Source organism: Hippocampus zosterae, chromosome 8, assembly GCF_025434085.1.
Source record: "Hippocampus zosterae strain Florida chromosome 8, ASM2543408v3, whole genome shotgun sequence".
Classification (NCBI taxonomy): Eukaryota; Metazoa; Chordata; class Actinopteri; order Syngnathiformes; family Syngnathidae; genus Hippocampus; species Hippocampus zosterae.
The window spans coordinates 25,123,241-25,148,184 of record NC_067458.1 but is presented as its reverse complement, the minus strand read 5'-3'; the positions used below and the strand labels follow the sequence as shown (position 1 = coordinate 25,148,184).

Here is a 24,944-nt window from a genome sequence, read left to right as displayed (position 1 = left end):
GTTTGGTATTTCAAAATAAAGATGACCTGCTTATACTTGGGTTTTTTTTGGGTGTCTTTTTTACGTGCAGTGGTGTTTGTTTTAGTCGATTTTTGTCTTGAGAGTTTGTCGCGATACTATTTTTTTGTTCCCAACAACCCGCACCCCCCTGCCTTGTTTCCCCTGCTTCCCTTCACGCGGGTCCTCCCGACTCAACCGTGCAAATCGTGACGCGTGCTGAGCACTTCAAATGTCCATTTAGTAGCCAATAATTCTTCTTCTTCTTCCTCCTTTTCAAATATTGACATTGCCCGATATCATGAAGTAGAACCGGGGAGCTGCAAGATGCAATTAAAAGATCGCCGCAAGTGTGAACCTGGCCCGGAGCCACATTTTCAATTTGGCGGTGCGGTAAGAAGCACGAAAGAGTCTCTCTCTTGGAATCGTGGCTCGGGACGATCTGTGTGGAGCTTTGTTGAATGTTCTCCCTTTTGCTTCTGCGGCTTCTCTCAGGCTATAAATCGCAGTCCAAAATTGCATGTTAATTGAAGACTGTAAATTGTAATGCTGGACCGAATCTCGCAACAGACGTATTATTGCTTGTCATCTTCCAGACATACTAGACAAACCCAAATTGATACTTATGTGATGTCCTTATTTCTGTTTATATATATATATATAGAACTGTTTTGATATGTTAATTGTATAAATGACAGCAAAATTTTAGCTGTCAGATTCTATTCCTAAATAAAGATGCGAAAGTCCCCACAAGTTTATTACAAACAGATCATTTTATGGCCCAAAGCTAACCGTATAGGGTTAGTGAACTATGAGGGACTAGCATTCAGTTTTTTTGTTTTTTGTTTTTCTTGTTGTTGTTGGGTTGTCGTTTTTTGTGGGGGGGGGGGGGGGCCCAAAGACAAACAGAAATGAATCTCCTTTTTTTTCTCCAAGAGAGGAACAGGAATGTTCCATGACGGTGAACCTCTTAAGAATGAATTCCAGTAAAGTCTCGTAATAAATACTTGTAAAGTGTGTTTTACTCTTTGGGGGGGGGATTTTGTGACTTTTTTTGGTGACAATTATTTATTTATTGAGGTGGCCCGGTAGTCCAGTGGTTAAGATAAGATAAGATAAGATAAGATAACCTTTATTAGTCTCACAATGGAGAAATTCCCAATTCACAGCAGCAAAGTTATGAAAGGAAGAAGTAGAACAACAAAATATAGGAGCTGCTGGAAAGGCAGCCACTCTCGCGGCGCCATTTTGAAGTCAAAATAACAAAAAAAAACATAAGACAACACATAGGACACAGACAGTCGTTCAATCTTCACCAATTTTCTGCATACACTTTGTTGCCTGAAGCAGTTCGAGATGAAAGAGGAGAGGATCAAAGTGTCCTTTCTCCAGTGGATCAGAGACGTCATGCTGAAAATGTGCACACGTCTGCTACAAGCTAAGTTTTGAAAGCAAACACAAAGCTGTAGCATCCATTGACGAAAAGAGATTAGTTCACTTCTCCTGTCCCACGTAATCCGCTTCAAACTCCAAGCCGCGACTCCCAGCTAGCACGTGGGCTTCACAGTGCAGAGGTACCGCGTTCGATTCCAGCTCCGGCCTCCCTGTGTGGAGTTTGCATGTTCTCCCCGGGCCTGCGTGGGTTTTCTCCGGGTGCCCCGGTTTCCTCCCACATTCCAAAAACATGCGTGGCAGGCTGATTGAACACTCTAAATTGTCCCTAGGTGTGAGTGTGAGTGCGAATGGTTGTTCGTTTCTGTGTGCCCTGTGATTGGCTGGCAACCGGTTCAGGGTGTCCCCCGCCTACTGCCCGGAGACGGCTGGGATAGGCTCCAGCACCCCCCGCGACCCTTGTGAGTTGTATTTTTAATTATGTGAAGCGCATTGGGCTACCTTGTGTATGAAATGCACTATACAAACAAAGCCGCCATGCCTTATATATAATTTTTTTTTTCTTCAAGCGTGGCCATAAACTTTTCACTTTTCAATAATAACACAAAGGCTTCATCTGTGGTTTAATAAAATGATCAGGACCCAGATATGTTTTAAAGTAGACTATAAATCCACCGAAAAATACGGATCTGGATGCAGAAAAATATATTATGTGCCACTAGCATAACATGAGTAAATTCAACACCCCCTTTTTTTTTCAGCGCGCGTTTGTGTGCAAGCGAGCGTCTGATTGAATGGCACCGCCTCGGTTCTCCATCATCTTGCTGCGCGAAAGAAGCTTGAATGAGCTCATTGTCAGCCTGTGCGCAGCAGCGCAGGTGTGCCTCTTCTTTTTCACCTCCGACCCCCTCGGCCCTCGACCCCCACAAAGCCCTTTGTGAACTCTATTTACTTGCGACTCCAATGAAACTGCGGTCCGTTGCCAACATTTCTCCTCTCCTTTTCTCTCGCCTATTTTGTACTCCTCTCAAGAAAGCAATTAGCAACAATGCAAGTAGGTTCGAGCCCCTATTCAGCGTTGGCATTGTTGGAACACAATACCAGGAAGCATTGTGAGCGAACAATTAGCAGCAACGAGGCAGTGTCGAGTGTCACTGACATTGTTGGGAGTTGCACAAGGCTAGGTTTGTTCCCAAAAATTTGTGTTGGACGAGGGTGGAGGAAGCAAGCAGAGGGGGGGGGGGGGTTCCCAGGTGATGAATTGGCCAGACTTGGGACCGTGCGTCTCACTCGCCGATAGGACACTTATCTGGTGCAGAACTCGGGATAAAGGAAATCGTCCTCAAGAGGTTTTTTCTGGGTGAACGGTAACCCGACCTGGCTCACATTACAATGGTCAGCGGCTCATTTTAATCGGAGAGGGCTGCAAGTGTCCCTAAAAGTTTCTAGCATGTCAGTTTTATGCTTATATTTCATATGTTACCATGCATTGCAGAAATGTCATGAGCTTTTTTTGGGGGGTGGGGTAGGGGGGGGTTGTATGCAGTGTGCAGCGAAGATTGTGACAAAAGAGGTGTTGGCTCAGGGTCTCCCGCTGACCTCTCGGCCTGTAGGTCAAGACCCCGGGCCATGAACCGATGCTAATGCTAACAGCAAGCTAGCCACCACGTGAGGGTCTGCCCCCCACTGCTCTGTGGAGGGCGTGTCGGGCCAATGACTGCATGTTAGAAGGTCACCGGGAGAAGGTTAAAGGGTTCAGTCCATCATTATGCTGTCGTCATGCCATCCCTGACGTAAGGATGACACCATTTATTCCAGGACTTTGGGGGAGGAAGTTTCCACCGGTGTCGTGGGCACAGAGCAGCTGACGATGAAGATTATTAAGATATTATAAATCTATATACATATACATTGAAATTGTACAAGATAAAAGAGTCCTCATGAGGGCAGAGTCTCAATCTGTGTTGAAAACTAAGGACCGTAAATTCTGGGATTTGGCAAAATGGCCGCCCCCTGAGATGGAAACAAACGGGTGGATTTTGTTGCCGATTTCAAATGGCACAAGCGCCGTCATCAATGGTCGCGTTTGGAGTAGTGGAGGCACATAAAATGTATTATCCATCCATCATCTACCGCTTATCCGGGGGCCGGGTCGCGGGGGCAACAGCTTTAGCAGGGAAGCCCAGACTTCCCTCTCCCTAGCTACTTCTTCCAGCTCTCCCCGGGGGATCCCGAGACGTTCCCAGGCCAGCTGGGTGACATAGTCTCTCCAGCGTGTCCTGGGTATTCCTCGGGGTCTCCTCCCGGTGGCACATGCCCGGAACACCTCACCAGGGAGGCGCTCAGGAGGCATCCGAATCAGATGCCCAAGCCACCTCATCTGGCTCCTCTCGATGTGGAGGAGAAGCGGCTCGATTCTGAGCCCCTCCCGGATGACCGAGCTTCTCACCTTATCTCTAAGGGAGAGCCCGGACACCCTGCGGGGAAAACTCATTTCGGCCGCTTGTATCCGGGATCTCGTTCTTTCGGTCACCACCCATAGCTCGTGACCATAGATGAGGGTTGGGTCGTAGATCGACCGGTAAATTAAGAGCTTCGCCCTTTTGGCTCAGCTCCTTCTTCACCACGACAGACCGATACAACGTCCGCTAAAATGTATTACTGTCAAGAAATTTTTGACTTCCCCCCTTTAAGGATGAATATTGCCATCCAATCGATGCCTTACGCAGCGCACCCACGGTCACGCAACTGAACATTGCCTGATTCAGCACCCAATGGCCATTTAATTAGTGATGCAATGGTTAGGAGAGCCAACACGCCCACGCACGTACACACACACACACACGTAATCCCTCCCTCATTAGGTGCATTGTGGGAATGCTGATGTCATGCAAGTTAATCTGTTGGCCTCTGGTTGGCTCGCTAGCCCAGCGGGGAGCTCTTTGTGTACGACATTACCCCAGCCCCGCCCCCTAGAGACTGATTCATTAAGACTGACGCTGATACCCAAGTACCCAGGTCTTTTGTGTGTGTGTGTGTGTGTGTGTGTGTGTGTGTGTGTGTGTGTGTGTGTGTGTGTGTGTGTGTGTGTGTGTGTGTGTGTGTGTGTGTGTGTGTGTGTGTGTGTGTGTGTGTGTGTGTGTGTGTGTGTGTGTGTGTGTGTGTGTGTGTGCGCACGCTTCACTTATTGCAGGGACAATGCGATGCAGATGCAGACCGTGAAGGCACGACTTTCTCAACATGTGCCCGAGAGCACGTAGGCCAGACGCATGTGTGTGTGTGTGTGCATTGAGGCCATTTTGTGTCGAGCAGTCAAGCTTTCCGTTTCTTCCAGGTGTCCGACATCTAATATTGACGGCGCGGACGGCGTTGCTTGAGTGGAAAAAAAAAAACAAATATTGGCTACAATATGTCAGCCAGAATAAAAATGGAAGACAAAATGCATCGCATATACAGTAAATGCAATTTGAAAATCAATCGCATCGTCAAAATTGTCGTACATTTGTTGCTCGGGTGTACATGGAGATTGTTTTGCATTTCGTTTTATTTTATTTTTTCTGAGACAAAGGCAGTTTTAAGTAGCATATATGTATAGAAGTGACGTGTCTGAAAAAAATTCTCAAACCGGTATCGCCAGGGCAACATTTCAAAGCCCAACGACATGACGGTTGGCAACAGAAGACTTGGGAAGTGTTTTCAACTCCGGGGGGTGGGGGTGGGGGGGATTACCTCAAAGTGGATAACTTGTAGTTTGGAGTGCAAATCCAAATTTCTTGACTTCCAGTCTTCAATTTTTAATTTTTTTTCTGGCACACTTGGTGTACAGTAGTATATACAACCGATGTAAATACACCAGGCATGTCCAAAGTCCGGCCCGTGGGCCAAATCCGGCCCGCGGTCGAATTTCATCCGGCCCTCGGCCCCTGTCATAAAATCAGTGGCGTCTGGCCCGCAGGTTGGGCGCAATGGAACACGTGTTGCATTGACTGAGGTCTCGTCGACTGGTGAGTGATGTTTCATAGAGTACTGCTTCCCTCTAGTGGCTAAATGAGTAATAGCATTCACTAAATGAGTAATAGCATTTAGACACTAGGGGGCATCACTCATGAGTTAACAAGACATCACTCCGTGTTTATATTGACTGATATGTCATATTTCAAATTCCTGTTTCAAATGAACCAAAAGAAATTAAGATTGTTGAAATTAAAATAAAAATGGAAATGTGAAGCAGACTGGCTTACTAAAATTTGTTGAACAATATTGTTGTTCAATGTAAAGAATGTCAGCCAAGGTCGGCCCCCCCGACATTTTACCACGTAAAATCTGGCCCCCTTGGCAAAAAGTTTGGACACCCCTGAAATACACCTTTCAGCTCTGAGGCGGTTGAGTGGATGCACAAAATGGCGTATGTTAATGTTAGGTTGAAGTCTAGATTGTCTCAAAAATAGGCATCCATTATCACCTGGTGGCAGTCGTCAAAATACAAAATCGGGCTTAAAAAATACAAAAAATGAGAACCATTAAGAAGATTTTTGGATGATTCAACTCGGAGGAATGGTTTGCAGGCGCTTTTCGTTTGAGACGAAACGCGACGGCAATGCGGCGCACTTAGCACGGGCTTTAAATAGCGACGTCAAATAAAGTCCGAGGAGGCCTGCGGGGATCACGGACGGGCTGAGAGGGGACTCTGTCAGAGCGGCATTCCCCGACGGAAGCCGGCAATTGGATTTACAAATGGCATTCTGTGTGATGGCAATTCCAGGAATGCAATCTTGGCAACGGATGGCTAGCGGCGGCCGCCGACACCGAGCCCCCCCCCACCGGGTGATTTCGAGCCAGCCGAACGTGATGGTGGCAAAGCTCAAGCAGAAGTGCAGAAAAAGGGACAAAATGGTGGCGGGGGAAGGAGCAGAAAGACGCCTGCAGCCCAGATTCTTCCTCAAACCTGTCAGCCCGCGTGAGCTTCTAACATCCCTGAAAATCTGAGAAGAACCACCTCTTTTTTTAATCGTGTTCTCCATTTCTTTTCTTTCTCATCCTTTTTTTTTTTACTTTTTGACGGCCTTCTTTGTGTACGGGCTGTGGGAAAGTTTCCTGCAATGGTGAGGTCATCCACCACGACACCCCTCCACCACCCTCCCACACTCCCACACCATCACCCCCCCCCCCCACACCCCAACTTCACATGCTGTCCCCCCTTTTTTTTTCCTGACCTGGCTGCACTGACGTATCCCGCACGCCACTGTCCTAATTCCACTTCCACAGCACTCCCCATGGAGGATGTGGACTAAAGACGAACTCAAAGCCTGTATCGGATTATCGCTCCCCTAAAAAATCTCCAATAACACAGAAAATGGAGATGGCCATCCATGTGCTACCAGGAAGTCTTTTTTTTTGACACCTAAAAGCGCTTCATCAAAAAAAGAAGAGAGAGAAATCTGACAGTTTTTCTTAAATCCAGGATGCAGCCTCAATTGATTCACCTCATGTTGCTGACCATTTACTGCCCCCTATTGGCAACAAACGTGTACATCACCAAGTTAAAAGTAAATGAAAGGTAAAGTCGGTCAGGAAAGCAATTTGCGATCGTTTGTATTGTCCGTCGGCTTTCTGTTAAAGGTGTTGAGGCTTGAAGTTGTCGGGCTGGCCGATAGCTGTCCTATCTCGCGGAATAGCTCCAGCTCGGCGTTTAATAGCAGCCGACTGTTGCTTGAGGATCGTTTATGTGATGGCTTCGTCAATCGGCCGTCAAGTGGAACAAACATTTTTGGCCTGTGAATGCAATTATATTTCTTCACTACAGTATTTTTGAAGGTAAATGGTGTTATTCTACACCCTCCATTCTTACTCTGCCCGCCTTCACCTTTTTTTTTTAATGACAAATATAATTTTTAGGATGTTTAATTTATTTTTGGGGCGGCCTGGTAGTCCAGTGGTTAGCACGTGGGCTTCACAGTGCAGAGGTACCGGGTTCGATTCCAGCTCCGGCCTCCCTGTGTGGAGTTTGCATGTTCTCCCCGGGCCTGCGTGGGTTTTCTCCGGGTGCTCCGGTTTCCTCCCACATTCCAAAAACATGCGCGGCAGGCTGATTAAACGCTCTAAATTGTACCTAGGTGTGAGCGTGAGTGCGAATGGTTGTTCGTCTCTCTCTGCCCTGCGATTGGCTGGCAACCGATTCAGGGTGTCCCCCGCCTACTGCCCGGAGACAGCTGGGATAGGCTCCAGCACCCCCCGCGATCCTAGTGAGGATCAAGCGGCTCGGAAGATGAATGAATGAATGAATAATTTATTTTTGAGTCAAGTCGCGGGCCGCTGAAAAATGGCCCCCGGGTCGTAGTTTGGACACCGCTAACTTAAAGCGTTGAAATGTGTGAGATTGAAGCTTCAAATCGACTTTTCCTGCAGTTTCACTGAAGACGGCGACCCACAATCAAATGGAATCCAACACCGTCATCTTGCGTCTTTTAATAAAATCATCCAATGCAGATTACATTCAAAACGCGATTACCTAGCAAGAGCACGACACCTGAGTTTATTTGTCATAATGTACAGAATCTATACAAAAAAAAAAAAATACAGATTGTGACATAAATGAAGAATATTGAAGAAAATGACTTTTTATACATCTGGATAAATATTGAGAGAAGTGTAAAGGCAGAAAAAAAAAAAACGCATCTCATATCCAGGGAGGGTTAAAAAAAGTTTTTAAATAAGCATTTGAAGAGGTTAAGGCATAGTTTATGTCGTCGTTGTGGACACTCACGTCTTTCATATGATCATCTTATTTGTCGCCGCCGTTTGTCATGACGATCACTAAGAATGTCGCCATGGTTGGCGTGCGAATGTGGTCGACGGCGCTTCGGCCTCACTTCTTGTGTGACCCGATCATGACCTTTGAGACAAAGTTGACGATAGCGCTCGCTGGCTGCTCCGGGTCGTGTTCGGCAAACAGATGGCAAATATTTTCCGTCTCGCTCTGAGATTTCCTGGCTACAAACCCAAATATCCTGCAATAAAGACAAACAAGGAGGGTGAAATATGACAACAGAGTCTTCTTATCAATTGAAATAATTGCAAAAAAAAAAAAAAAAAAGATGAGTACACCGGAAACGGATTCGTCATTAACTTCAAGCCTTTGAAGAACTCGCGCGGAAGTCAAAACAATCCTGATTATTTTTGCGGCGCTTTCAAAGTTGCTGTACAGATGCGGAGAAAACAAGTGCCGAGAGGAATGCAAACAATCAAAATGTGTCACAGTTTTGTGAATAAAACGCAACACGCCATTCAAACGCAGCAAGAGGAGATCAAAGTGTGTTTCAACAATTTCTTCCGAGCATTTGTCGTTTCCGGAAGGGCAGACTACGAGTAGTACCGAATCCGATTTTTTGGATGACATCGTCACACACGGCAACGGGGAATTGACTTTGTCTTGTTCCCGAATGATCAAACACTTACTTTGCGGTCGAAGCATTTCCTCGTGTCCATCTGTGTGGGACAAAATATTTATTAGGTTCTCAAATGATTAGGCCTCAAATAGATTGCGTGTTGGATCTTGGGTAACAGGGTGTGAAGAAGTGTGTGCGAGATGACGTGTAGTGCCGGTTAGGGTAAAAAAAAAAAAAAAAAGGACTTGGTCGATGACACTATTTGGTATCCTCATCTTCATGAGAAATGTATATCCAGCCATCCATCCATCTTCTACCGCTTATCCGGGGGCAACAGCTTTAGCAGGGAAGCCCAGACTTCCCTCTCCCTAGCTACTTCGTCTAGCTCTCCCCGGGGGATCCCGAGTCGTTCCCAGGCCAGCTGGGTGACATAGTCTCTCCAGCGTGTCCTGGGTCTTCCTCTGGGTCTCCTCCCGGTGGGGCATGACCGGAACACCTCACCAGGGAGGCGTTTAGGAGGCATCCGAATCAGATGCCCAAGCCACCTCATCTGGCTCCTCTCGATGTGGAGGAGAAGCGGCTCGACTCGGAGCCCCTTCCGGAATGTATATCATGTAGAGAAAAATGTTTTTCTCCACGTGACTTTAGGGGCTCCGTACCTTTGAGCACGAGCAGCATATTAAGTGCGAGGCAAGTCCAAAAAATGTTCTTTGCGATCATGTGTTTATGTACACCCGCTAATCTAAACGCGGTATTCCGTTTAATAATAATAATATTCATTCATTCATTCATTCATCTTCCGAACCGCTTGATCCTCACTAGGGTCGCGGGGGGAGCCGATCCCAGCCGTCTCCGGGCAGTAGGCGGGGGACACCCTGAATCAGTTGCCAGCCAATCGCAGGGCACACAGAGACGAACAACCATTCATGCTCACACTCACACCCAGGGACAATTTAGAGTGCTCAATCAGCCTGCCACGCATGTTTTTGGAATGTGGGAGGAAACCGGAGCACCCGGAGAAAACCCACACAGACCCTGGGAGAACATCCAAACTCCATACAGGGAGGCCGGAATCGAACCCGGTACCTCTGCACTGTGAAGCCAACGTGCTAACCACTGGACTACCGGGCCGCCCTTTAATAATAATTAAAATAAGAATTAAGAAGACAATTGTGGGGGTGGCGGGGTGGGGGGTCATTTTCAGCAATTCAAGCAGAACGCCCCCTACTGGGGACTGAAACTGACATCAAAGTGCCCACGGACTGGCTCGTCGCTGCTCAGCTGTTTTCTCGGTCTGGTCTCTCCGGGGTTTCACTACATTTGTTATTATTATTATTATTATTCAGTAAACGAAACGGCAAAGTGAGTTAAACTAACTCCCCTGAGGGAATGTTGGATTGCTTTTATTTGAGCGTCAAAAATCCTCCTACACTGCCAGACCGACTCGACTTCATGTTGAGCAACACCGCAAAATACAATCAGTCATTTGAGCAACGCGGGTGACCTGTTCATTCGTCATGCACGCGTCTGATGAAATGTCAACGACAACCCTCCCCGAAGTGGGTTGGCGAGCATGTTATGTCTTGTCGTAGACGACGTCACATGACTCACCTCCTGCCTTGCGGGTCCAGTGAACAGAAAATGACTGTATTGACTGCATAGTGTCTTCGGAAAAACAGCCTGCAGCGACAACACATCGCATTTTTGCTTTTGCTTGCTATAGGTGGGGGCCTCATCGTATCATTTGCTCCGTAGAAGAGGCAATACTTACTTCCTCTGGTTATCCGTGAGCGTGATGCCCTGCGCTGACACTTTAAAGTGGACGACGGTCCAAGCCGACGGAGGGTCCGCGGCGAGCGTCACTGTGGCGGCTTTCTCAACGGCCTGGTGTCCCGTTAAAGACTCCAGTTCCACAGAGCCGAGGTACCACACGTTGCATGCTACAAAAAAAAAGACATCATACAAGTCAAAAAGCGCCGAGCTGGCCGTCATGCCTGAGAGTAGGCAAAACAATAACTGAAGAAATGAATACAGATGAGGCGGCCCGGTAGTCCAGTGGTTAGCACGTCGGCTTCACAGTGCAGAGGTACCGGGTTCGATTCCAGCTCCGGCCTCCCTGTGTGGGGTTTGCATGTTCTCCCCGGGCTTGCGTGGGTTTTCTCCGGGTGCTCCGGTTTCCTCCCACATTCCAAAAACATGCGTGGCAGGCTGATTGGACACTCTAAATTGTCCCTAGGTGAGAGTGTAAGCGTGGATGGTTGTTCGTCTATGTGTGCCCTGCGATTGGCTGGCAACCGATTCAGGGTGTCCCCCGCCTACTGCCCGAAGACAGCTGGGATAGGCTCCAGCACCCCCCGCGACCCTAGTGAGGATCGAGCGGCTCGGAAGATGAATGAATGAATGAATGAATGAATACAGATGTTGATTATTTTTTTTCCCTTTTCTTAAATTTCTCCATCTTTGGCCGACTTGAGGGTGAAATTCTCGATCAATGTACGGCGTTTTACCGGGTTGTGGGCGGGGCTGACGTCTATTTAAAGCGACAGAAACTATTGCAATCTATAAATAGCTTTATTGACATATTTCGAGACCTTTTCTTAACATGCCAGTAAACAACACGACACTGGTTCGTACAACTAGTTCGTCCAAGCGAACTCCTTGTTGGCCAACTCCTCTCCTTCTTTTCTGCTCTGGAGACAATGATTATAGCAACACTGCCCCCAAGTGTACACTCAGAGAACATAACAGAAGTAATCCACGTTTTTTTTTTTTTTTTTCCTCAGACCAATACCATCCACTTCAATCTGACACTGATCATTCCTTTTGCCGAGCCACGCGGAGCCGCAACGTCAAGATTGAAAGCGCCGCATCCCGAGCTAGCGGCTACGCTAAGCGCAATTACAGCTAATTGACGTACCCGCCCCTTGCTTCAGAAGCTCAGCTGCCGAGTTGCTTGCCGTCTTGACGGGAGAGTTCCTCATTTCCTCAAACGGGTCTGACAGGGTGCAAAAAAGTCACATAGGAAGTCAAACGCGAACGTGCCGGTTGAATGTTGTCCCTCGTATCACTGTGGAATTTCATGTGTGAACACTGCATCCACGATCCAATGCTACTTGCTAGCGACTTGCCTTGTATAAACAAACTGTATTTAGCTCACTGAGCTCAATGATCATTTTAAGCAAGCTGTCAAGTCATCGCTGATCGATTTGACATTCCGTCCTCGTTCATCCTACCTCTGTCAGGCAGAATGAGTTTGCACGGTAGAGCCAGAGATGTGATGGAGTGCTGACACACCAGAGAAGTAAGACTCCCTGACAGGGGGAGATAAAAAAAAATCCGTCTCAATCAACGATGACCATGCCACAACAGAACAAGCAAAACGAACCACACGAGAGAAATGTTTGAATGAGTCGCTGAAGTGACCGAACAGACGGTTGCGCCGGGTAGCAGCGACCAGTAGGGGGAAGCAGTGAGCCACATAGCAGTGTGTGCGGATGTGATTTGACGGTTATGCTTTTGCACGGTGACGGATCCCCTCGTCAGTTTTGTAGCGTTCTCGTCAAATGAGCAGTGAAAGGTTTCTGTACACTTTTAAATTCATTTCCCGGCTGCGGTCATGCGTTCGGTCACCGAAGACTGAAACTAAGCATCGATGCGTTTCATTTGGCTGAAGACAGCAAAAATGACAACATAACGCATTAAATGTGGATTTAAACCAAAGCTGTTAAGTTGTGGATCAGATGGAGATGCAAATACCAAGAAATGAAGGTTGAAACGTTGCTCTGTCATGAATTAACACACAATTGAGAGAGAGAGAGAAAAAAATGGCTTCCGGAGAGGGGGCGGGAAGGCGAATGTCAGCCTGCTGCCAGCTGCCAGTGATTCTCACCAAAGAATGGCTCATCGGGGCAGCCTTTGAGACGCACTCCTTTCTGCGTGCACTCGATCAGGAAATGTCTCACCAGCTCACTGGACGGATCTCCACCTGCAAAAACACAAAATGGCCGTCGTATTTACAGTCATTTGTACATTCTCCCCAAAAAGGGCCTCCACAAATATTATTTCAAGCACCTTGCAAGAGTCAACTGAGCGACTTCATTTACTTGAACCCAAATTCAATGTTTGTTAATGATTAATGGTGGGATGGAAAGAACCCAAGACGTTTGAAACGGACTCACGTGGCCCAACTATAAGCAAACTGGGTCACTAGCAAATATGGTCTCCATTTGCAACCTACCTTTTTTACTTGGATGCACCGCAGACGGAGGCGGAGTTGCCACTTTCATCGCCAATCCATAAGCCCCGCGAAATGAATGACTGTCTCTGACAATAAAAGAGCCCGGTTCTTTGTCCTTTAACACGGAAATGGCTATCCGAGGGTCAAGCGAGCAGGGGCAGAAAGATAAAGCGGGAGTTAGAATGGTTGAAGCTCGACCTGGCAAAACAGTTTTGCAGTCGGACCTGCTTTCTGTTTGGGGGTGACTGTGAAAAGACCAACCTTGATCCCTGGAAATGTCGGGCTTGTACCAGAACTTGGAAGTGTCCTGAACAAACTTCACAGTGTCCTGCTTGCTGCCAAACTCTGACGCCGAACAAACGTGAAACAGAAACGGTTAGTCAAATGACAAAAGAAAAATGTTGGTTCATGTAAACCCCTTCTCCACCATCCACCCCCTCCCCAAAAACAACTTGGTGCCCGTTAGGCGCTGGGGGCCAACGCAGTGCTTAGTTGGCGCTGAACACGTTCTTACGAAGAACGGGTTTGTTTTTCCACCGGCAAAGAGCCAAGTAGGAGCCACGTCATGACGTTACCATAAAGCGTGCTAACCAGGAACTAGCATTAGCACAAGCGCGGTGGAAACGGGCCAGGACTGCCCAAGATGATTTTTTTTTTCTGGGTACTTTTAGGTCCAAAATGGCACCCATTTCTCTGAATTTGGTTCGAGTTTTTGAGCTATCAAGATGTTTCACAAGGACATGTGCTTTGATTGTTACTAAAACTCGTGTTTGTGCTATTGTATGTTTTCACAGTTCACTGCTAAAATTGTCCAATTTTCTGAATTTTTGCTTGGTTTTCACATGAAACGTACTTTTGAAGGCTCTCTGTAATTATGATTGCCATCTTTAATGATCATGCATGAAAAATGGAAGAAGACTGTCTGGACAGGCTTCAAAAGACAGATACAGCCTCCTCAAAGTTAGAGGAGGGTTCCTGGGTTTGAAATCTAAAACCTGGCATGCCACAATCGGATTCTCTTCCTACCTGCTCCAGGTGATGGCGTCCCACCGAAAGCTTTGAAGGACTCGGGGCTCAGTGGTGAGAAAGAAAGACTGAGACTGCTTTCACTGTGAGGACTGGAAAAGCCACCGAGAGAAGACACGCAGGAGCCAAGGTCGCCACCTTCAGCCGCCCTCCTCTTTTCAGGCAGCTGCGGAGGGAGCTCCCCGTCCCCTCCGAGGCTCGGGACCCGGAGGTCCCCCGTGGCCTCCGGCAGGCTGTGCCCTAGGTTGCCGTTTAGCGTCAGTAAGGAAGACAAGTCTGTGCTGTCCGACTCCACTCGGGTCCCCGGACACACGGCCGGTTCTTTAAGAGCCGCCCGGGGTGAACTGTGGGCATTCGGAGTGCTGCGCTTCATCGGAGTTGAGGGCGGCGAGGGGTCGGACGTTGGCTGGTGCCTCATGGGAGGCGGCGTGCAGCTGCGCTGGCGAAAGATGAACATTTGGAATGAGGAGAAACCTTGAAAACAATCGCTAGCATCACCATCAGACTGTACACAGCCGGCCAATCCTCCATCGAGCATCTCCAGTTGGTCCAAAATGCTGCTGGTACTCTTACGAGAGAGCGCATCACTCCTACTCTTTGTATTCACGCTATGATTAAGAATATCAAAACGACGTCTGATACGTGCATACCCGTCTGCGTGCGGGAGGGGGCCGCTCGATGACACGGAACACATGGAACCAAATACCCGCGGACAGGAAGCGGAGCTCACGGACGCGTCTGATCTGAACAGTTCTCCGTCAATCGAGCTGCCGCTGCGGTTCGCGCTGTCCAGGAAACTTCGAGAATCTAGAAAAGGAGAGAGAAGAGCATGGATCTTTATTTTTTTTTCCGGTTCTGACGCTAAAATGCCAAGTGGGCCGACGTACACTCAAAGTGCAAAGGCTGCGTCACTTGTGCATGAACTCAAACGACTTAACAATTAAGCGGATATCGTCCTATGCGTGCCAGAAGGGGAGACTAGAGTTTGCCGTTTGAGGAGCTTCCAAATTTCTTGGACTGGATACATATAACCAAAATATGTTCCTTCATTCATCTTCCGAGCCGCTTGATCCTCACTAGGGTCGCGGGGGTGCTGGAGCCTATCCCAGCAGTCTTCGGGCAGTAGGCGGGGGACACCCTGAATCGGTTGCCAGCCAATCGCAGGGCACACAGAAACGAACAACCATCCGCACTCACACTCACACCGCGGGACAATTTAGAGTGTTCAATCAGCCTGCCACGCATGTTTTTGGAATGTGGGAGGAAACCGGAGCACCCGGAGAAATCCCACGCAGGCCCGGGGAGAACATGCAAACTCCACACAGGGAGGCCGGAGCTGGAATCGAACCCGGTACCTCTGCACTGTGAAGTCAACGTGCTAACTACTGGACTACCGGGCCACCCTTCCAAAATATGTCAATTTTTAAAAAAAATACTTCAAGTCAAGGGATGACCCCCGCCCCCAATTAGTCCATTCATAGAGGTCCCACTGCACGGCGCTGTACGTTGTCCCATAATCCGAGCGATGGGATGCAGAAGAAGGCTGAAACCATCCCAACATGACATCGTGACATTCAAACAACTTGCGTCATGCCGTCGACATGAATGCGGGCCTCCTCAGGGCCACAGGCGCCGGCCTGAAGTTCTGTGAGTCACTGCGGGGAGAGTCAAAGGGCTCCTTGTTCAGACACACGAGCAGCCCCGCCCCCCGCCCCCGCCACCACCACCACCACCGCTCGTTTTCTTCAAGGATGGAATCCGAGATGGAGGAATTTACTTGGGAGACGAGCCTTGTTTCAACAGATTTGACGGCAATGCATCCATCGCCTGGAGTCGATGAGATCACGGCACGTGTGCCTTCGAGCGATTCCTCTTTGATGGCGCGAGAGGACTTGAAGTGTTGGGAAAACAGAAACTTTGGCATCCTCACCTCCAGTGCCAGAGTGCGGTCACAACTACGTTGATCTTTCCGTCGTATCTGGGCAAAGTATCTCCCAGCATCTTTGAGGCTCGTTTCTACTTTTCGGGACCGTCTTACCGATTATTTATCGTCATATCGCCCGTCTCCAGATCATTACATTTCCCACAAAAGCAGTATGACGGCAAGCAACCCCCACATTAGCCCACATCCAAAAGAACAAAATAGTCCAGGAAGTGGAATCAGAAAAGTCGATGGATGCTGTGATCCGTTGCGATTTCTCATATATCCGATTTCTCGGATAGAATAATTCGTCGTTGGGTCGTCGTTATAGCTTGGATAAGAACTCGCTGTTCTCAGGCTAGTAGCATAGCATAGCATTCACATTTGAATGTTGGAAGGCAGCTACAGATGTCACGGGATGCGTTTAAGGAAAGGCTTTGTATCTTCTCGTGCTGCAAAACGGAAGTCCTCGAGGATCCCCGGATTTCTGTCCACGTTGGAGTGTGCGGCCATTGATTTTTGCCGTATTTGGACCCTTACAAAATCGATCAAGCTCATGCTGTGCTTTTCCCTCCTGCGACTATTCAAAGCCGCCAAGGGGTTGCCACAGAGCAGCCCATATTGGCCCCGCCCCACCTGACCTCTCGGAGCTCCTTCGCACCCGCCCGGTGCCTCAGGTCTTGCAGACCGGACACTATTTGAGGTACCGAGAACGAAACGGAGGCTCTGAATCCGTGGAGATCCAAAGATAGTCTGTGGAAAAAGCTTGCAGACATCGGAGCACGTTTTTCAACAGATTCCAAATGCCGGAAGCCTTTTTTGTCAATCTGGTTAGGTAATCACGGAGGCCGGGGGACCTTTGATTTGCGCTGTGCAGTCTTCCAACTGCTGGAGGAAAACCAAACCGGAAAGCTTGCGTCAATGCAAATTTCAATGCCGCAAAATCGAATACATGGAATGACGGTTGTTGTTGCGGCTTTCGATGTCCAAGCCGAGCGTTTGCTCGACGGCACTCGGTGGACCAAGCAAAGATCTCGAAAGGAGAAGCGTAGAATTGGACACATTGGGCCATGTCTCTTTGAGACATCTGGAAACTACTTCAGGTTCCGAGTTATTTGATCACTAAAAGCAGATGAATCGGTGTGGCTGTGATGACGGCAACGGTAAACAGTCGCCCAGTTTTTCCAGAGGAGTGACAATCGTGAGCACTTGATCAGTTGAGATGCTGTGAAGGAAGTTTCCGGATACAAAAACTCACAGAGCGACTGCAAAAACAAAGGAGGCGGACTGTTGTAAAAAAGCGCCAGGCGACCGAACTTGACAAATTCCATTCGACCACTCGCACGCAGAAGAAGAAGAGATTGGAAATGCTTTCGGAGACGGGGCGAGGAACATCACGAGAATTAGCCAACGGGAATCTCCGCCGTCCGAGCGCCTACGTACCGAGGGATGCGGTCATGATGTGACGCCAGGCGGGTTTCCTGTTTGCCTCTTTCCGTTTCTCTCCGTGTCGGACCGTCTGACGACTTCCCTACCCCAGCGCTCTTTGGTCTCCTCCCGTTTACCGCCGAGAAGAAACCGGACCCGGCTCCATTCAACCTCTTTGGCGGGGGCCGGATTGTGACGTCGCCATGGCCGATTCCTTCATCCCACGGATGGAAAAAGAAAGTCTCGGTTTGTTTCCTACTTGTCGTGACACCGCTCGACTTCTGAGTTTCCAACGGAGGAAGGGACAGAAGGAAAAGGGGGAGGGCGCACTAGGAGTTGCAGACTAGAACCCACCTCTCCGGCACCCGACCACTAAGCGTTGCGCATTCTTGGACGCTGGGAGCACTTTCCCCCAATCGGAATGAATTACAAGGGTCAAAGGTCACATGTGGCCTTTTATGGGCAATGGAGAGAAAAAAGGGGGCGGGGGTGCTGATGCTGGTGAATTGGAGTGAGGAGGGGAGGGGGGGGGGCTCTGTTCGGGCATGTGTGTCCTTCTGCTCACAATAAACACGGAGACAAAGGCATGCAGACACAAACTGACCGTGTCTGCTGTCGTGTGTCAAATCTTGGCTCCATTGGATGGAGATGGAGATGGATAGCTATAGATATCGATATATATAACCCCCCCCCCCAGGTTATTTGTGATTCCAGTAAAGACTGTAAACATGGCATGAAAATAATTGAAAAGAGAGTTTCAAGTGTCCCAAAGGGTCAAATTCCTTCGCAGACAGTCATCTGGCTTGAAAGTGGTAAACAGGAAGCTAAGTGTCTATCTGAGTCGGCGGACATTTTGGGGAGAAAAACAGAGCCCAACGGCTGCTTGTACTGCCGCTTCTTTGCTCTTCTCGACACATGTGCGGTAAACGGAGGCAACCTTGCGAGGAGTCGTCCCATCTCGCTAGCGGTAGCAGAAAATATACATTCAAATGCCATCGCCAAAATCACCGTTGGTTTTTAGCAGAAATGAATGCCATTCGGAGCACACAAGATCAGTTTATCAGTTGAAGCCTTTCCTATTTTTTTTTTTTTTTGGCTAAGTCAGCATTTCCTCTGGCCGGGAGCCAATCACGGTTCGGAAACGAAGCGCTACGAGACCCAGCGATAAGCTACTACTCGGTCAAATGGGGAGAATGAGCCCGGGACCGTGGCCCATTCTAGCGTATTTTGTCATCAAATACTCTCAAGTCCATTCTGACATCACCGCAAATGCCTTCACTGGTCTCTCCGGATGTCCCCCCCGCAACAAAAGACCCGATCCCACGTCCCCCCTCCCAGAACAGGATGTTTGTGGACATCCTGTCAGCGGTGGTCTTCCTTTATCAGCCTAAACTATTATTAGCCGTCCAGTGTCAGCTGTTCTGCTGTTGCGGCATGCTTCATCAAAACACTCCGCGGCTCAAGAATTACAGGCCGTTCTTTGCCATGCGGTCGAACTCGGCGTCATTTGGGAAAAAAGTCCGGCCCGGTATCAAGGCTGGCTGCATGCATATTCACTCATTCGGACGGCGCCTAATCTTCATTCATTCATTCATTCATTCATCTTCCGTACCGCTTGATGCTCACTAGGGTCGCGGGGGGTGCTGGAGCCTATCCCAGCCGTCTCCGGGCAGTAGGCGGGGGACACCCTGAACCGGTTGCCAGCCAATTGGAGGGCACACAGAAACGAACAAGCATTCGCACTCACACTCACACCTAGGGACAATTTAGAGTGTTCAATCAGCCTGCCACGCATGTTTTTGGAACGTGGGAGGAAACCGGAGCACCCGGAGAAAAGCCACGCAGGCCCGGGGAGAACATGCAAACTCCACACAGGGAGGCCGGAGCTGGAATCGAACCCGGTACCTCTGCACTGTGAAGCCCACGTGCTAACCACTGGGCTACCGGGCCGCCCGGCGCCTAATCTTAAAAATGCCAAATTCCCTTTGTGTGTTCCCATGTCCACTGCACGTTAGCATTAGCAAAAACAAACAACAACACCCCACTCCCGTTTTTCTCAGTTATCGCTAACAACGCCGTAGCCTAGCATAGACTTTGACAAAGTGTTCACGTGCAGTGCGGCCATTGCTCGACAACAGGACTGCCCGAGAAACTCGGCGTGGACGCAAGATTAGCCGAATTGGCCGAAATTTGGCCCCAAACAGAAGCGTTTCCTTGCAGACCCATTTCCATAAAAACCTGCAGGCGCAATTTCACATTTTCAACTTAACTCGCTGCGCAATTCCGGCAAATGTTACATCCATTTTCTTTTTAAATCACCACCAAGTCTGCTTTTACTTGTTCTACAGTGAAAAATATATATTTTTAAAAATCGGTGTATCCGGATCCAGATGACTTTATTTCGTGCACCCACTTGACGAAATGAAATGGAGTAAATTCAAAAAAAGTGCTATACAAATAAAGATATATTGTACGAATAAAGTAAGACCGTCGTGACAATTAAAAGCACAGGAACAAGACCTTTCATTCCCCGCCTTTCCGCAGACATGCTTTTACCCAAAACAAAGCGCAGGTGAGCGCGTGTTATGCCAAGACAACATTCCGGTCATCTCTTGAACCCTGTCTGGCAGCCATCAGCCAATGTTTTCCCAACCAGTCAAGCGGAAAATCTTGTCGACATACTTGCACCGGTGCATATGTTTTTAAAAAAAAATAATAAAAGGTCATCCGCCGCTAAGAAAGTTTACCTCGTGTCCAGCTGTGTTGGGCCCACTGGCCAACAGTCCTCGTCTGAGAAACCTGTGAAATGTGTTCCACTGGAAAGAGGGAAAAGGACACTGATAAGATTCCAAAACGCCGCGAGAGAGAGCCACCCGCGGCAACATGTCTCCGTGTCCATGTTACTTCTTACCATAAGGCGTTGCGGGGGACACTGGAAAGGCTGGAGTTGGGGGCGCACATTCAGAGCTATCACTTTGGCGGCCGGCGGAGTTAAACTGCCGCATACACAAATACAAGAAGCGGGAAGGGATAAGACGGGGCAAGGCACTACAATAACCCCCCCCCCCCCACTTATGAGGTGATAAATCCACACACATCAGCAGATATCAGTCTTGTGATACGTGCGTGCGTGTGTGTGAATACAGACTGTTTTAGTGTCAACAGACGGGCTATTCATGCCAGCCAACAACAGAAGTGCAGAAAGGTCAATTGGCAGAAAAGGAGAGACAAAGGGAGGGAAAATGCACCACCTGTGAAGGCGAATAGGAAGGGCTGCCGTCCAGATAGGCCCCAAAGGTTTGCGTTCCTGCCCCAAGACGGTGAAAACCCGTTTGGAGCGTCAAACGACTCGAGTAGTCGGTCACGTCGCTGATCTGCCGCTTCCAGCCTGCACATGAGCAAAAAAAAAGAAGCCCCCCGCGGGTGAAGAACACCAGCGTGGGAGGCACGTCAAGGGTCGTCGGACAGACAAGGATCTGAAATGTCATCCATCCGTTTTTCAACGCCGCTTATCCCGAACGGGGTCGCAGGGAGTTGAGGAACAATCACCTCACCTTCTCTTCTTTTGGTTGACACTATTTGGGTACATTCCTTGTTTTGAGGAGTTTTAACTCCTCTTCTGTTGCACTGAAAGCTGGTTAAAAACAGACGAGCGTTCACAGAAAACTAGCTTATGCAGATTTTTTAAAAAAAGCTAGTGCTAGCGAGGAAACGTGATTCTCATTCTAACACTAAACACATTTCTTTTCTATTCTTTTTTTTTTTTCCTCCATGGTGAGTGAGTTGACCTCAAACCTAAAATATTATCATCCGCCAGAAGCAGCATTGGAAATACACTATGAGGGTTAATTTGCTTGGATTGAAAACACACACACACACACACACACACGAATTTTGACACGAGCTGCAGTAGAGAGCAAAAAGTGTGAAGTTGGTGCAGTACCGAATTTCGACAGAAGCTGCAGTAGGGAGCAAAAAGGAGTGTGAATTCCCGGCGAAAAATTCTCAACATGGACACATTCTGGGGACTTTTGGGGAAAAGCACAGGGTACCCGTTTTGGACACTTTGGAGTTGATTTAGAGGGCGTCAAAGTGAGGACCGGGCAAAATGTCCTCACTTCGTCAAAATGTCCCCACTCTGTTGGTTAAAAACTCATGCCGGTCCTCACAATGTTGTGAGTACAAGAACACACACACACACACACACAAACACATACTTTGTTCTATTCCTGATTTCTGAAGACATCACATTTAAAAAATGTTTCGGTCACCTTACTACAGTTTTTTTTTTTTCTTTTTTGGGTTCTGAATACGGAGATGGGATTCGGCCGCTGTTAAGTGCAGTGCTGGAGCTATTCTGTGAGATCGAAGGGCTGTTGGCCACCCCAAAAACTTTTTCACCACAACAACACAAACAATCTCGAATTGTTTTCTTGACTGACTTTAGCGCGTAGCAAAAACAGTGACGAATTTGAAAGCGGCCCTCCAACGAAAAAGTTTGCACACCCCCGGTTTATAAAGATTGAGATGCTCCAATCGTCACGACTGACTTGAGAAGGCATGACTGCGAGCGGATGGTGCAAAATGACAAACATCTGTTGGAACCAAACTCCAGCAAGGACTTTTCCAGATATTTGAGCGCCGCACTGACCCCACCGCTATCGAAATGCGACGGACTGCGGATGCGAGCCAACGAGCGGAACGTCTTACCAGTCAGATGGGAGTTTCCTTGATCACAGAGACCACCGCTTTGGACGGAGGTGGACCGTGACAACGGGGCGCGGGCAGTGGGAACAGGAACAAAGGTGGGGTCCAAATCTAGAATCAGTTGGTTCAACTGCTCTATGGAGTCATCGACATCGAGCGATAACGACGCAAACTCCGCTTCTTGGGAAGGCCACGCATCTGCGGGATGTGCCGACTGCGCCGTCTTGCCAAAGTCCGCCTTTTCCGTCACTCCACCAGCGTTGGCCTGTTCCTGCGGAGCGCCCCGCGCCGTTTCCTGGCTGCGGCGTCCTCCGCCGGGAGCCACCCATGGGGATGGCGTCTCTTTCCGCGGTTTGTCTGAGCCGCGCTCGCCGTTTGATACAAATTTGTTTGGGGATTCCATTTCCCGCTGAATCCGGCCGCTAGCGATGTCGCCGTGGGCGAATACCGACTCTTCCGGCAGATTCTCGGGAGATGCGGCGTCTGAAGACAGAGCCGCATTACCGTCCTCATCTTCCAATATGTCGGTCTCCCGTTCACGAGACGAAGACACCCCGGTCAACGCTCGTTCCGAGCAAGCCTCGTCTTTCGACATCGCCTGTGTTGTTCCTGCGCATGCCGCCGGCTCGGCCATGACCGCGAGAAGAGGCCGAGTAAGATCGCCAGCTTTCTTGGCGGTGTCCTGTGCTGCTAGTAGCAGCGAACACAAAGGCCCGGATGAATGCTGGCAGATAGCATCTGGTCACCGCGGCGAGAGGAATGAAGATTCTTGAGTCATAACTCCTCTTCTTCTTCTTCGCCCAGGAAAACCAGCGTCCTCCTTTCGGTGTTTGGAAGACGCAATCGGCGCTTTCAGTGCCGCGCTACAAGACAGATGGAGTTTTTGGCGTATCGGAGGACTCAAATCATATGTCCGTCACAGAAATTTCACCGAGCCGACCCGTTGATCAGTCAGTTTCTACTCACTCTTCCTCGTGGCACTCGAACCGACTCGCACAGTCCGTCGACTTATTTTCACGGCTGGTATGTGGCTCTTAAAGTTCAGGTAGCTCTTGCAACAATACGCCCAGTGCATACCAAGGACTATCTTGAGCGCAGCCTCTCAAGTGCAGAGAAGCAATAAATTCCAGACACGCACGGTAAGATCTCACAGCTGGCCGACGAGATCTCTCACAGTGAACATTTTTCAAAGTCGGTTTGAGGCGCCTGTTCCGGGAGAACGTGCAACGATCACCCCAGTGCAGCGGCAGCAAAGAGACCACATGCCAAATTGCAATCAACTGTACCTGCGGCCGGGAGAAAACCTTCACTATTCCCTCTGCAGACTGAGCAGAACAAGAGCGGTGCTGCAGGATCCCCCACCCCCACCCCCTCCCACCGTCGCACGTGGTGATGACCAGCCGGAAGGAAAAACATGCACAGGAATGAACCAAAATGGGAAAGGACGCGGACAGATAAGAGTGTCCTCTCTTTCGTCTGACGTCCGCTCTGCTTTGCCAGCAGTCACCACGGGCAAACAAGCGAATGACTTACTCCGAAGGTGTCAAGAGCCCACCCCCGGTCCCTCCTGTCTGTCTCTCCCCCCCACCCATGTCCCTACGATGCTTCTTTCCTGTCGCCTCGGTCCGTCCCGAAGAAACTCCGCCTTCACCGGCAGCACTGTTTGGAAAAGGGCCTGCTTGGTTGTGTCCCTTCCTCTGCTCCCCCCCGCCCCCCACCCCCGTGCATCCTGTCCCAGTGGACACAGGTTACCTGCACACAAAGCCTGAACTGGGCCAGAGTGCAGATAAGCAGCAATCATCCATCCGGCGTTCAAACACCGTCGCGTACTACACCAGGTGGAAAAGTTCGGACTGCACACATTTAATGTCAGCAATGAGAAAACAGGCGCTGCAAGGGCCTTGAGCTCCTCAAATATGGAGAAGGGAATGTAAACATGTGGGGGGGGGGGGGGGCGGGCTCCAAAGTGGCTTGTGTACCGAATGGGGGAGGGGAAGAGACAAATTGCAACGTGAAACTTGAACCTGAAAGGCACGAGAGGAGCTCAAAGTGGGCGGATGGGAGGCAGGTAAAGGGAGAAGAAGAGCCAGGCCAAGTGTGTGTCGTCGAGATGGGGGGGGGGGGGGGGATGACAGAAGGCGGGTTCCGAGTGGGCTCCGAGGGCAAAATTGAACCACCTGTGGTTAAAAAAACAAACAAAAACATGCTATTGGGTCATGATGCACAAGTGGATTGCACTGCCACAAGAATCTTCAACTTGTTTTTTTTTTTTTTGGGGGGGGGGGGGGGGTATATTTAATGCTCTGTGATGACTAGCTGAAACGTATACCTTAACAGTCATTTTAATAAAAAGCCAACGAAAGCTAGAGCGTAATCAATGAGGGAGCCAGGGGTGCGGAGGGGGTGCTACTTGAACCTAGTTTAAGACTACCTTGTCTTTTCTACCTGATAAAAAGTTAAACTCATTCATGCCATGATCTTTACCGATCACTAATGCAAACACCAAAATGGCACCAATTGATGTGTAGCCTGTAATCCCGTTTTAAAATAAAACACGGAATCTGCGCACAGAATCTGATTTTAGCCCGACGGCAACTCGAATCGGAAATCGTGTCAAACGTGAGTGAAACGGTCATTGAAGTTGTTTCCTGCAAAGTGCGGCCGCCACACTACACCACTTGTTGCGCAACAGCGTCCCCACCTGGGGATTTGTTGAACTTGATGAATGCTCGCTTACTGTTGACTACTGGATTGCCGGTCTCATGTTTGGGTACGGGTGGTCTTTCTTCAACTGCCACCGAGACTTCTTTTCTCACTTGTGTTGGCAGCTTCTTCTAAATACGGCTTCCCC

At 49.0% G+C, this 24,944-nt stretch overlaps 1 protein-coding gene across 1 annotated transcript; it reads right to left on the bottom strand.

Annotated features, from left to right (window-relative positions):
* Nucleotides 1–7,902: 7,902 nt before the first annotated feature.
* si:ch211-191a24.3 (tensin-3) lies at nucleotides 7,903–23,449 on the bottom strand. Its single transcript, XM_052073552.1, has 15 exons — nucleotides 22,097–23,449; nucleotides 20,638–20,774; nucleotides 20,298–20,382; nucleotides 20,134–20,202; nucleotides 14,688–14,844; nucleotides 14,038–14,471; nucleotides 13,273–13,356; nucleotides 13,012–13,143; nucleotides 12,664–12,759; nucleotides 12,008–12,085; nucleotides 11,692–11,769; nucleotides 10,546–10,714; nucleotides 10,386–10,454; nucleotides 8,845–8,874; nucleotides 7,903–8,396 (listed from the first exon to the last, which is right to left on the bottom strand). The coding sequence occupies exons 1-15, from the start codon at nucleotides 22,725–22,727 to the stop codon at nucleotides 8,255–8,257; spliced, it is 2,391 nt and encodes a 796-aa protein (XP_051929512.1). The 5' UTR covers nucleotides 22,728–23,449; the 3' UTR covers nucleotides 7,903–8,254.
* Nucleotides 23,450–24,944: the final 1,495 nt, after the last annotated feature.